Here is a 13,410-nt window from a genome sequence, read left to right as displayed (position 1 = left end):
TTTGAGATGAAGGTGGAGAATCTAACTCCTGAAAAAATAATTTTATTAAACTTAATAATACGACAACAATATCATAAAAAAGAAAGGTATAATTACCTTATTCGTCCCTACACTTAGGGGCAATAATCAATTTAGTATAATAATTTTTAAAAAAATCAATTTGATTTCTATATTTATTAAAATGTATTTAAAATGATCGTTTATATTAAATTCCCAAATCCCCTCTTACAGCGTCAAAAACTGCTTATGTGTAGAGATAAGGAAAATTTGGTTTAGGTGTGAGGAGTGACGTGTGAAGTGAGGTGAATGACTATATTAGTTTAGTAATGGTTACATTAGTTTAGTGAAAATTGAAATAGGGGTTAGAGTTTTTTTATATTTTGAATTGGGGGTTACGAATTTAGGCCTGAGGAGTTCGTCGATGATCCCTCCAGCTATCTTCTCCTCTCTTTCTCTTTCACCTTCTCGGGAACCACCATCCATCGCTTGCGCACCGGATTCTCACTCTCACTCTCTCGTTCCTCAAACATCGATTTCACCATTTGCAGAACCCTATAATCCAGCTTCAGCACCTCATGCGAACCCAGCTTAAGGATCTCACGTGCCACCGACACGCACACTAAAGTCTGGATTTCGTGCCTTCGTGCTTCCCCCACTCTCTCGTCACACTCGTTCACTTCAAACTCGTTCACTCCACTCAACCAAACATCCACCCCCGACCCGAAGGCACACCCAACCACACCGTCCCCGGCGGCATAGGACCGAGTTTGCGACACCCTGTAGAACCATTCGATATCGTTAACGTGGTTCCTCGTTTGCTCCTTCGACATTCTGACTTTCGTTCCCTCTGTGCCTTTTGAGCCTATAAAGAAGTCGTCGCTGTATTCTAGTGTGAGACGAGAGTCGCTTTCTTTGGTGGCTTGCCTGAATATGGCATACACCCACTACTCCGGACGGGTCTGCAGAATGAACTGGAGACGCTGCTGAAGTGCGTTTGGGAGCACCGATGAGAATGCTGAATCTATAAATTCTCTGCCCTTCCCTTTCATTTTTTCTAACTCAGTTTCTTCGGAAACCCTAAATTCGTAACCCCTAATTCAAAATAAAAAAACCCTAACCTCTATTTCAATTTTCACTAAACTAATTTCAATTTTCATTAAATTAATGGAACCATCCACCTCGGTTGACACGTCATACCTCATAATAAACCAAATTTCCCTTCTTTCTGTCCACATACGACATACGCATTCTTGACGCGTAAGAGGGGATTTAACGGATAATTTTAAATACATTTTAAGAAACATACGATCAAATTAATTTTTTTAAAAATCATTATACTAAATTAACTATTATCCCTAAAGACGAATAAGATAATTATAAAAAAAAAATCACAATAAGAGAATGAGGAAAAAAAAGACCTCATTTAACCAAAATAGTAATATGTAAAAAACGAGATTTTTTTTCCATTTAACAAATGAGTTGGCCATATAACCAACCGACTCAATCCAACCATTATAAAGAGGAGTATGATAGCTTTGGCTAAAATACAATAATTTCCCTAGAGAATTTAGCTAGAACATCACCAATGAAACATGTTAAAAACCTGATTCTGAAAACTTAAGCACGTTTTGAAAGTGCGCACAATTGAATATGCCAATGGAAGGGGAAGAAAAAGAATAAAAGAAAATAAAGTGACATAAGGAATATTTCAGTAGAATAAGGTCTAAAATTGGCAGGGTGGGTTGAGAAGATTGATTGTTGAAGGCAGTGTAGAGAGTAAAAGTATTGTTGTTGTGAAAGAAGATGTTTCGGGTGAGCAACAATCTGATTGGGGTGCTGAATTTGCTCGCATTCCTTCTGTCGATTCCCATTCTGGTGACGGGCGTGTGGTTGAGTAAGCAAGCCAACACGGAGTGCGAATGGTGGCTGGAGAGAGTCTTCATCGTTTTGGGTGTTTTCCTTTTGCTCGTGTCTCTGGCAGGTCTGGTCGGCGCATGTTGTCGTGTCTCATGTCTCCTCTGGCTCTACCTCTTCGTCATGTTCCTCCTCATACTCCTTCTTCTCTCCTTCACCGTCTTCGCCTTCGTTGTCACCAACAAGGGTGCTGGTCAAGTCCTTTCCAACCGAGGCTACAAGGAGTACAGGCTCGGTGACTACTCCAATTGGTTTCAGAACAGAGTCAACAACACTCACACCTGGAACCGAATTCAGAGCTGTCTCCAATCTTCCAAACTCTGCTCCAAATTTCAAACCCAATTCGCCAACGACACTGCTCAACAGTTCTACGCTCAGAACTTGTCCGCGCTTCAGGTATTCTCTTCCGCATTTCCTTTCTTTTCGAATTTCTCTGTTTCCACGTCTTCAATGCAAATTCAACTCCTTTAATCTGCTATAAAGCCTCTTGAGCCGTGGTTCTCTACTTGTCTAGTACTGTCTGTGCCTTTTCCCTCTGACCCACCACCGTGTGGTTTTCATTTCCACTTCTGGAGAAACTGTTTCTTCGATCTGCTCTAGCTTGTGAGCACGAGAGGTGTTTGTGTGATTTTATATCCTAAGTAGGTTTTTCTTTAGTGTTCTTTCACCAAATTTTTAATGGTGGCATGGATGCTTGTGCTGTTAGAGTAAAAAGTAAGTTGCTTTTCATTTCTCTTGAGCTGCACTTGTGTTGCAATCAGTAATCTTTTGTTCCTTGCAGCATTTAGACAACGCTTTTTTTCCCATTTATGATTTATCTAGTTTTCATAAAAGCTTTTAAACTTTCTGAACGATGTTTGGGGTACCTCTACCTTTTTCATCTGATCTTTCTCTTTCAGTTTCTTTTCCATCAGAAATTTCACTTTTTGTTTCTACTTATACCTTCTTTCTCGTTCTGCACCAAAAAATAAGGTGTAAATAAACCATTTGTTTTTCTTTGTTGTGTATGATAAATTGAACTGTTACTTTCGTTTGTTTTGCCTTCTATTGAATTAAAAACTGAGAAAGTAACAAGCTCCTATGTTCACATTTGGCCTTTACTTTTGCACTATGGAGTATGAAGTCATCATCTTCGTGGTTTTTGAGCCAATATTGAATGAATTGGTCAAGTGATTCTGAACGGTTCTTCTTAGCAGGACTCATAATGAAAAGTAGGAACTGACCTATACTGAACATGATGACTACCCTTCTTGGAGACTAGTATTAGAATAAATGTTTCATACTGTATTTTGTTAATTTAACCTTTAATTACCACAACATGCAAAACTGTAGTTGATTGACGACCTTTACACGTTTGCTTTTGAATCTGAGTTGCTCAGCGCAGTATATGTTCTTGGCATGACTTAGAAATTTTAGGTCTCATGGTTTTGCACTTGTTGTTTTGTGCTTCAGTCCGGGTGTTGCAAGCCATCAGACAGCTGCAACTTTGAGTACCAGGGTCCATCTGTCTGGAATAAGCCTGAAGGTGCAAATTATACCAACTCTGACTGTAATGCTTGGGAGAATGATCCAAATGTTCTGTGCTTCAATTGCCAAACATGCAAGGCTGGGTTCCTACAGAACCTTAAGACTGACTGGAAGAAGGTGACAATTGTGAATGTCATATTCCTCGTCTTCCTCATTATTGTGTACTCTGTTGGTTGCTGTGCATTCCGGAATAACTTGAGAGATAATCGGAAGCACTAGATGCAGCGATGTATGTTAGAAGCATGTAAATGAGGCAAGTAATTTGTTTTTATTTTCCTGGATTCTGTGATAAGGTATGTTATTTGTGTAGTTAGCTTCTACAGTTAGTTTCTAAGCTATGTTCCTGCTCCCACCTTCTATTGCCGTTTCCTAGTTTGATCACCTTGGATTGCCGTTTGCCGAATACTTCTCAGCTATGGTTTGTTTATTATCTGAAGCATTTTGTCTACTGTGTTAGGCGTAACCATATGAATCAAGTATTGGAGTGGAGCTGTGGTTCCTTTTCCAATTGAATAAGATGATTCGTGATTTGTTGTTGAGGTGTGGAGATAAGATATCTGTTTGGAGAACGTGTCGAGAATGAGTGGTATGGGTCTGCCACTCGTTTTATCCTCCTTTTCCTCGTTGTATCATGACTAATCGTTTTGGTTTAGACCTCAAAATGTGGGGACACGTTAAGATAGACATAGATTGTTTGATTTGATTGTAGCAGCTGTTCTTGTCGCAACTCTATGAGGCATCTTTTTCACAACGTGGAATTGAAAAGAAATAAATGCTTTGAGGGTCAGTATTCTTGCCTCTATCACCACTATTCTTGTCGCTACTCAGCTACCTCTTTCTGTGCTAGAATATGGAATCGTAAAAATTTCAACTTTTTAAACATTGTGAAATGAGACACTACTTTACTTTCTGAGTTTCAGATTATTGGAATGGATGTTTTCAGTCTACTTTAATCGCATCATATTTATACTTTTTCTAATGATAAAGGAAAACGAAGGGCATGATCAACACCTCCTTTATCATATTTACACGAGTGAGAGAAAAGAGAGTGAGGTTTAAGGGTAAATGAAAATGAATTTATGGAGGCTGGGAATAATATGCTTCCAAAGTGGTAGTAACACCTCCTTTTACTTGCTAAACTCACACTCTCTAAATTCTCTGGAGGAGAAAAAGAGAACAAGTGAGCGAGAGAAGAGGAAATATGAGATTTGAAGGCGAAGGAAGATGAATCTTTGAAGGTCCACAAATATCTTAGAAGGCTGATCAGCAACATCATTGTTAGATGGTCCACAAATATCATGCTCTCACATTTTGTTCTTATCACTTATAGCTAGTTAAAGTGAGTCTCATCATCTCAAACAATTGTAGGGTTGATGTATCTGTTCTTCTTGATCTGCTAGCTCCTGTTATATGATGCTCCAACTGCACTTTTGATGCCTCTTTGATGAATCTACTTTGGCATACTTTTGCTTAGCCCTCACTTTGCCTTTTTTTAAATCTTCCTCTAATAATCTTATTAAGATTTTATTCCAGAAGAGAATCGATTACAGATTCCATAGAACTTTTAACCAGTACATCAACGAAGTTGGTCATATAATATCAAACTCTAACCATCTGGTTCTTTCCTTTATCAAATAAGTCCTTTTTCAATATTTTGATTTATGTCAGGTTTGAAGCTAAGCCATATCATGCAGGTGACTTCAAAATTATAGTTACAAAAATCCATGTGGGTATACTGATGTGTGTAAACAGAGAGTGATATGATGATTTAACATCATTATGAGTCCATCTAATTCATTTCACCCAAATTTGAAAACTATCCACCTCTGCTCTAGTATTTGCTTAACTGAAATGTAACTGAAGCTTAAATCATCCCATATTTATAGACTTTAATACTGTTATAATTGTATCACAGTGAGAATTAAGAATTCCATACAAACAACAATATTAGTATTATATATATAACTTCATATATTAGGAGTGAATACGAATTCATGCATATGATCCATCAAATTTCTTGAGAACTATCACCATCAATATCTATTGAAGCATATGAACCAATATCCACCCATAGCATTCAAACTATTGTATAAATCTAAGTATGCAATGTAACCGATATAAATTATAATTCATCATATCTAATTAATGATTGGTTATAATATGCAGCATGTCATCATCACCTAGTCAGAATGAATCGGCTCACACCAAATAATGACTTTTTTCAACTAATTCATTTTATAGACATTGAATTTAAAACACAGATTGGTTGGTGAGCAGAAATCACTATCTCTCCAAGAAATTTGAGATAGAATTAATCTTGTAAATAAAAAAATTAACTAAAGAGAATCAGTGAAACCATTTCCCAATAAAAATGAATTATATATTAAATCGATATTTATTTTATGTAGGGTGGTAAAACATATTATTACGATGCCTACCAAAAACACGATGATGCAATATGCTTTGAAATTAAGTAAGTTAATGGTTTTTTCACGAATGTAGTGTAATTCTTTTTGCAAATTATGATTTTAGGTAAAAAAAAAATTCTACGAAAACGGATACATCGTATCTATGACTTTAGAGTGGAAGTTGTATTCTATGGATACGACTTTAGGTTAGAAAAGACTCCACGTGAAAATCGTATTTCATCCTTACGACTTTGCCAATTTCGTTAAACAAAAGTCGTATGACATCCTGACGACTTTGATTAAATATGAAATTAACTTTAAGGGGTTGTTTGCTTCCAGGGGTGGTACTGTTGTCGACGACGGAAGTCACAACACCACCCCATTTGGATCCATGTATTGTTGCGGGTGAGGGTGGAAGGAAAGAGAAAGAGGAGTGAATTTCGGTTCTCCCCAAAGATGAAGAGAAAGTTGAGCTGAGGAGAGCGAGTGCCACATCATTCATAGTAAGTTACTTAGGTGCCCTTGCTTTTGTGCTGAACAGTGCCCCTGCATGCATGCCACATGAAAGCATCAGATTCCTGACTTGGCTCAGGAATCGTTTGACTGTGTGAAAGAGTGTGAAAGGTGAGTGAATGCAGTGGGTGAGGTAGGTGGGTGTGGAATGAAGCTGGCTATATAAAACGAAGCATGAAGGTGCTTCCTCCATTCACAGAAAAGCAAAGAAAGCGAAGCCATTAGAGTGTGTAGTGTAGTGTGGTTGGAGAGATTCGTAAGCCATCATAGTTTGTGGTAGGGGCTTGAGTTACGTATAGCTTGTTCATCTCACGTCCTGGGTTCATCTCTGTGGTTCATCTGTGGGTTCCTCTTAGGTGAGACCATGTCTCTAAAGGGTGCATAATCGATTATGGTTGAATTAGAACTGGTAACATAATCGATTATGGTGAAGATAATCGATTAAGTAAAGCTAGTAATCGATTATCTGTAAAAATTTCAACCCATAATCGATTATGTGAAGTGTGAAAAAAGGGAGATAATCGATTATGCATTGTCATAATCGATTATGCTTGTTTTTTGCCTACTAACATAATCAATTATCCATGGATAATCGATTATCCTATGTATATAACTGAAGGGATAATCGATTATGTTCTAAATTTTCTGAAATTTGTTTCTTAATTTGTTTTATGTGATTTTCAGGCACTCGTGGTGGTGTGTTCTTCATCCTATCAGTGATCCTATTGTGATGTTCTTGTTTATATTCAGGTTTTTAAATGTTTTATGTAAATTTATTTTTTTATTTATTTCTGTTTTATATTTATGTTTGGATGATTATGGTTTTGTAATATAATTTGTTTAGAATTTATTTTAGTTAATTATGTTAAGGAGTTAGTAAATTAATGTTGGTTGTAATATAATTTGTTTAGACTTTAGTTTAGTTAATTATGTTAAGGAGTAAATTAATTCCTTTATTTGATTTATTGTTTTAATTTTTGTAGATAGTTATAATTTTTATAAGATTTAAGAAAAATATTTATTTGTATGAAATGAATGATTTACAGAATGGAATTTTTTTTTTGTAAAGTTTAGGTTTTTGATTATAGTAAACATAAATTATTAATGTTATAATTAAATCAAATAAAAAATGTTGTGGTGATTAAAGAAAACTGAAAAAGTTTAGATAAATATTGTTTATAAGAGAATAACTTTATTTAAAATTAATAAGAAAAAAATTAATGTTTTTAAAAGGAATATTTTTACAATTGGAAATAGAAATTTGTAATTTGTAGGTTTTTTAAAAAGTAATTGATATTTTAGAAGTGGTATTTTGAATTGATATTTTAATAATAAATGTAGAAAGTAATTATTTATTTAAAAATGAATTTTTTATAAAAAAGATTTAATGAATTTAATTTAGACAGAATGGAATTCAAGATTTAATAAATATTTTTGTAGGATTTTAATTTTGTAGATTGAACATAATTTATTAATGTTATAATTAAAACATTATAAAAATGTTGTAGTAATTAAAAAAGACAGTAAAAGTTTATTAATGTTATAATTAAATCAAATAAAAAAATGTTGTAGTGATTAAAGAAAACTGAAAAAGTTTAGATAAATATTGTTTATAAGAGAATAAATTTATTTAAAATTAATAAGAAAAAAATTAATGTTTTTAAAATGAATATTTTTACAATTTGTAGGTTTTTTAAAAAGTAATTGATATTTTAGAAGTGGTATTTTGAATTGATATTTAATAATAAATGTAGAAATTAATTATTTATTTAAAAATGAATTGTTTATAAAAAAGATTTAATGAATTTAATTTATACAAAATGGAATTCAAGATTTAATAAATATTTTTATAGGATTTTATTTTTTAGATTGAACATAAATTTATTAATGTTATAATTAAAAACATTATAAAAATGTTGTAGTAATTAAAAAAAAAACAGTAAATATTGTAGTAATTTACTCAAGATTTGTTTATATTTATTTGTTGTTTGATTAAATTATGTTATTGAATGATATAGTACTTTTTATTAAAATTAATTAGAAGTACGTTTTAGGGTAATTGTATTGGTGTACTTTTACACTGATACGGTAACCGCGTTCGGTATGAATTCGGAAAGAAATTATGACGAGGTAGAGATGGTACACTTTGAGGAAACAATTGCAATTTATGACGATCTTGTTGTGGCGAACATGAATTTAATTTCACAAATCGAAGAATAAATAAAAAAAAATAATCAAGGTGCATCAGTCATGATTCTTTGTATGATTGCTTTTGGATTGAAATTGTTACGCACGGTGCCTACTACAAACAACTGTATCAGTGAGTCTCAACCATAAAACGAGCGTCACAGACAAGAATTGATGGAGTACTTGGTTCACACTGAACAATCTCGTCACATTATTCGCATGAGACCGGAAGCTTTCATTAAATTATGTGAACGAATACGGGGAACTGGACTTGTTAAAGATGCATATCGATCAACCGTGGAAGAACAAGTAGCGAAATTTTTGCACATTATTGGGCATAATGTGGATAATCGAAGTGTGTCATTCTTTTTCCATCGGTCTGGAGAAACAGTTTTTCGTCACTTTCATAATGTTTTGAGTGCAATTTTAAGGTTGGAGGGGGAATTCTTAATTCAACCAAATGGAACGGTTGTAGAACCACACATCCTTAACAACAGTCGATTTTTCCCCTACTTTAAGGTTTGTTGATAATAACATTACTTGAAATTATGTGTAATGTGTTTTTTAGTTTGTGTTTAATTAAAGTTATGAATTTTTGTTTACATTAGGATTGTTTAGGGGCCATAGATGAAAGTCATGTACATGCTAAGGTTGCACGTGCTGATGCGCCTCGTTTTCGAGGGAGAAAAGATTGACCAACCCAAAACATATTTGCAGCTTGTGACTTTGACATGAAGTTCACATATGTCTTAGCCGGTTGGGAAGGAACTGCCTCCGATTCAAGGATATTGAAAGATGCTTTGGTACGAGGCGATCCTTTGGTTATTCCAGAAGGTTAGTTATAGGGGATTGGATGTGCAGAAGAATTAAAAGGTTGTAGTAATATATACTAACCCAGCTTTCCACAATCTTTGTAAGAAAATACTATCTTGGTGATGCAGGTTTTATGTTAAAACGAAATATAATAATAGCTTATCGCGGGGTGAGATACCATTTGAAAGAATATTCGCGAAGAGGGCCACAAAATGCAAAAGAGTTGTTTAATCATCGACATTCATCACTTAGGAACGTAACTGAGAGAACCTTTGGGGTGCTGAAAAAACGTTTTCCAATTATAGTCAGTGGGACTGAGCCACATTTTGATGTGGATATTATGACAAAAATTGTTTTAGCTTGTTGTATTGTGCATAACTTTCTACGCGGGATCGACAATGATGAGTCTCTGCTTGAAGAAGTAGATAATGAATTGTTAGAACAAGATGTCCAACCAAGCACCACCCATGCTCGTGAACATGATTACAGGATAGGGTGTGATATTAGGGACGCTATAGCAAACGAAATGTGGCAAGATTATGTAAAAAATTGATTCATGAAATAATATATTTTCTACTATTTTTCAATGTTTGTCATCCTAACTTTATTTAAGTTAATTAGATGGATTGTGGAAAAAATGTGGCTTCAAATTCATCAGGTTCTTATCGAGAGTTCACCAAGTGGACGACGGAGATGGACCTAATTTTGCTGAATGCAATGATTGACGAGGTACGAAAAGGGTGTAGAATTGATGGTAGCTGGACCACTCAAGGATACACTAACATAGTTATGGCTTTAAATGAGGTTGGTTTATCGGGTCTTAAGAAAAATAATGTGAAGAACCGGCAGAAAAGCCTGAAGGACAGGTGGAGGGAAATCCATGATTTTTTTTGGTGGATTGAGTGGTTTCGCATGGAACCAGACCACCAAACTTTTTGAAGTCGAGGACGAAGTTTGGAGTGAGCTGATTAAGGTACAATGATAAGTACTTTTTTACGTAACAATTACATTTAACTTCACATTTCGCATCATATACTAATATGTGAAATGTATGTAGGCCAAACCATATGCGGCAAAATGGCGTTTCAATCCCATTCGCCATTATGACCTCATGGAGGAGTTGTGGTCTAATGATAGAGCCACGGGAAGTCGGGTCAGGACAGCCCATTACATCAATTCACCTCCTGACATGACCAATTTCAGTGTCAATCTTGGGGAGAATGATATGAATTATATCCCCAAATAACCGAACTTTGAGGAGGCAGATGACTACGTCCCACGATCACCTGCTCCTCAATTCCAATCTAGTGACACTTCTTCAGACACACCATCAAACACTCCTTCTATGCCATCTGCTGGCTTTGCGGGCACATCCTCATCTCGAGGATCAAAGAGAAAAGGCCCCACTATGGACGACATTGATGAACAATTTGCAATTTTGAATACTAATCTTCAACAATGCGTGTCATCAATGAAGGATGGAAATGAAAATGCCTCTTAGTTGGTGAATATTGCTCGTGCATAGGCAACGACAACTCAAGATATAACTGCCGAAATTAGACGAAGAAACGACCTATATGATGAGCATGCACATCACCGTCGACGCCATGCCTCATACCAGTACTCAGAGTCTGATATTTAGGCAATGCTCGTGGAGCTAAACATTCAAGATGAACAACTCACAGATCAATGCTACGAGTTTTTATGTGACCATCCCGGAAGAATTAAGCAACTATTTGGGATGCCATATGAGCGTCGAATGACAAAATTGTTTGGATTTATGACTAGGCATTGATTTCATATCTCTGTGTGGGGATTACCTTTAATTATTATTAATGTAATATTTGACTGGCTTTGTTAGTTACTGGACATGTAATATTTGATTGTCTTTGTTAGTTATTGGACATGTAATATTTTGCTTTGTGAACTTTTACTTTCATTAGCAATGTAATATTTTGCTTTCTGAACTTGCACTATTGCTTTATGATATTATGTTAACTTCTGTTTAGTTATTTATTGTAGTAATTGCATTATAGATGACATCATCATCCCACAAGCGTAACAGAACCCGTAAGGGTAAATCTCGAGTAGAAAATGTTGACGTTCCTCCTCCAGCAACGAGGATTCAAGAAGTTCTTGATTATTCAAGATACTTTAGTATCAGGCATCAAATGGTGGTTTTTGAAAAGAACTTTCACACAAGAGTAGTATTACCACCAAAAGTGATGCATACTCCATTTTTTGCTGGTCCAGGATTTGAATTCCAAAATCTTCTGAATTGGCAAGGTTTACAACCTTTCCTTGGAATTAATCTTCCGTATTATGAGGATTTGGTAAGAGTATTTTATACAAATGCAAAAATCACACCTTTTGGTCACCTTGCCATTGAGATTTGCGGAAGAATGATACACATTAAAGAAATGGATTGGATGACCATTGCTCATCTACAGTATGACGGTCTTAAGTTAACCCCTGGGACGATCCCTGAGGAACTGAATTTTGATCGAGCACTAGCATTATCGTCCATGATTCGTGAAGATGTTGAAGGTGAAAATCTCAAAAATGTCGGTAGTCTGAAAATGAATGACCGACTGTTGCATTACACATGGGTGCATATCTTGTGCCCTCGAGGAAGCAACTATGCACAACTACTGAATGAAGATATTTTCATGTTGTGGTTAATCAAGAATAATGTACGCATTAATTGGTCTCATTACATCATGCAACACATCGTCAAATGTCAGGATAACAAGATGCCTCTCCCATATGCAAATTTGATAACGAGGATCTTGCAGGTGTATGGCTTCGACTTGTCCAATGAACAAGAAATAATGCTAGGCTGGAATCATTACTTTGGCAAAAAAAGTATGAAAAAATTAAATATATTCCAGGTCAATGGCATATGGCAACTTGGTAGACCTCACCATGCACACAAAGAAGATGATGAAGAGGATGAATTGCCAGCACAAGATGTTCAAGGTGGTCAACCTGAGGAGGAAAACCCCACTCAAAGGGATTTGTTAACTCAAATTTTGTCCGGCATACAAAACATGAATACCGAATGGACAGAATTGAGGATACTCTGAGTGACATTCGACGTCATGAAGGCCATTGAGTGTGTTATCATTATGTTATTGTCATTTTTATTTTTATTTCTAATTTTCATGTTGAACATTAATGAATTGTTATTGTTATTTTTGACGTTGACATTGACATTGTTATTGTTATTGTTATTGTTAAGGTTTTATGTTACTTTCCATGCTACTTATTTACATAATCATATTGTTTTTAATGAAACTTTTTTACCATCTTATTACTTCGACAACATTGGTTAAGTGTCATTCAATGTCTGCGTATCACAACACGTCGTCATCTAGTTGTACTGGTTGTAGTGTGCAAAAACGTGGTACTTTTACCCATGCTACTGGGAGCACAAGTGCCTTCGTTGCTCCTATTTGTGAATGTGGACAATTTGCTATTTTGAGAATAGCGACAACACAAAAAAATGCTGGAAATTTTTTTTGGGGTTGTCCCAACTACAAGGTAAAATTTATTCAATTAGGTTTGAAACAAACTTAAGAATGTTATTTTAAACTTATTCATTGTTCAATTTTCTTCAAAACAGATTAGAAGTGGCATGATTCTAGGCTGTAAGTTTTCAAATGGTGCATTGAAGACGTTGCCGATGAAAAAGATGAAATTATTATCATACAACGGAATAAGATACGTCTTCTAGAAACCGTTTGAAGGTCTCCACAAGAAGGATTCAAATGTTATTACTGGGAATGTCTTTTCTTTTTCTAATTAACATTATTATGTTCTTCATGTAATGACTTTATATTATATATTTTGACACCTACTTAATATTCATGTTATATTCTAAATTTTTATTTTCTTTTTAAAATATATTTATTTTGCTATTCATAATAATAAAAATTATTATTAAAATTAATTTTATATATATTTGTATATATATAACATAACATAATTTAAAAAATCATTTATAATATTGAAATTATGTAAATAAATTAACTTAAATAAAAAATAA

At 34.7% G+C, this 13,410-nt stretch overlaps 2 protein-coding genes and 1 pseudogene across 6 annotated transcripts; 2 read left to right on the top strand and 1 right to left on the bottom strand.

Moving 5' to 3' along the window:
* Positions 1 to 220: 220 nt before the first annotated feature.
* LOC150025270 (transcription factor MYC3-like) lies at positions 221 to 1,158 on the bottom strand (annotated as a pseudogene).
* Positions 1,159 to 1,497: 339 nt separating this feature from the next.
* LOC137820573 (tetraspanin-7) lies at positions 1,498 to 4,914 on the top strand. Of its 5 annotated transcripts, XR_011082651.1 has the most exons (4): positions 1,517 to 2,310; positions 3,367 to 3,694; positions 3,899 to 4,224; positions 4,362 to 4,914. XR_011082651.1 is itself a non-coding variant. In XM_068624719.2 (3 exons), the coding sequence occupies exons 1-2, from the start codon at positions 1,804 to 1,806 to the stop codon at positions 3,658 to 3,660; spliced, it is 801 nt and encodes a 266-aa protein (XP_068480820.1). In that variant the 5' UTR covers positions 1,517 to 1,803; the 3' UTR covers positions 3,661 to 3,694; positions 3,899 to 4,228. The 5 variants fall into 5 exon arrangements, 2 of the variants coding, with proteins under 2 accessions (XP_068480819.1, XP_068480820.1); XR_011082650.1 differs by having other exon boundaries at positions 1,498 to 2,310; positions 3,367 to 4,224; positions 4,429 to 4,914; XR_011082649.1 differs by having other exon boundaries at positions 1,498 to 2,310; positions 3,367 to 4,224.
* Positions 4,915 to 8,723: 3,809 nt separating this feature from the next.
* Positions 8,724 to 10,863, top strand: LOC137822393 (uncharacterized). The gene is made up of 8 exons (XM_068627280.1): positions 8,724 to 9,068; positions 9,158 to 9,221; positions 9,303 to 9,383; positions 9,491 to 9,903; positions 9,984 to 10,166; positions 10,285 to 10,335; positions 10,420 to 10,515; positions 10,624 to 10,863. Exons 1-8 carry the CDS (start codon positions 8,724 to 8,726, stop codon positions 10,861 to 10,863), a joined length of 1,473 nt encoding a protein of 490 aa, XP_068483381.1.
* Positions 10,864 to 13,410: the final 2,547 nt, after the last annotated feature.

Source organism: Phaseolus vulgaris, chromosome 9 (genome assembly GCF_051622355.1).
Source record: "Phaseolus vulgaris cultivar YP4 chromosome 9, ASM5162235v1, whole genome shotgun sequence".
NCBI classification, from domain to species: domain Eukaryota; kingdom Viridiplantae; phylum Streptophyta; class Magnoliopsida; order Fabales; family Fabaceae; genus Phaseolus; species Phaseolus vulgaris.
This window is presented reverse-complemented; position numbering and strand designations above follow the sequence as displayed.

Coding starts and splice junctions, on each gene's coding strand:
- LOC137822393 (XM_068627280.1), top strand. CDS start 8,724: ATGGAGTACTTGGTTCACACTGAACAATCTCGTCACATTATTCGCATG. Junction 9,069..9,157: donor GATTTTTCCCCTACTTTAAG/GTTTGTTGATAA, acceptor TGTTTACATTAG/GATTGTTTAGGGGCCATAGA. Junction 9,904..9,983: donor ACGAAATGTGGCAAGATTAT/GTAAAAAATTGA, acceptor TAAGTTAATTAG/ATGGATTGTGGAAAAAATGT.
- LOC137820573 (XM_068624718.2), top strand. CDS start 1,804: ATGTTTCGGGTGAGCAACAATCTGATTGGGGTGCTGAATTTGCTCGCA. Junction 2,311..3,366: donor AGAACTTGTCCGCGCTTCAG/GTATTCTCTTCC, acceptor TTTGTGCTTCAG/TCCGGGTGTTGCAAGCCATC.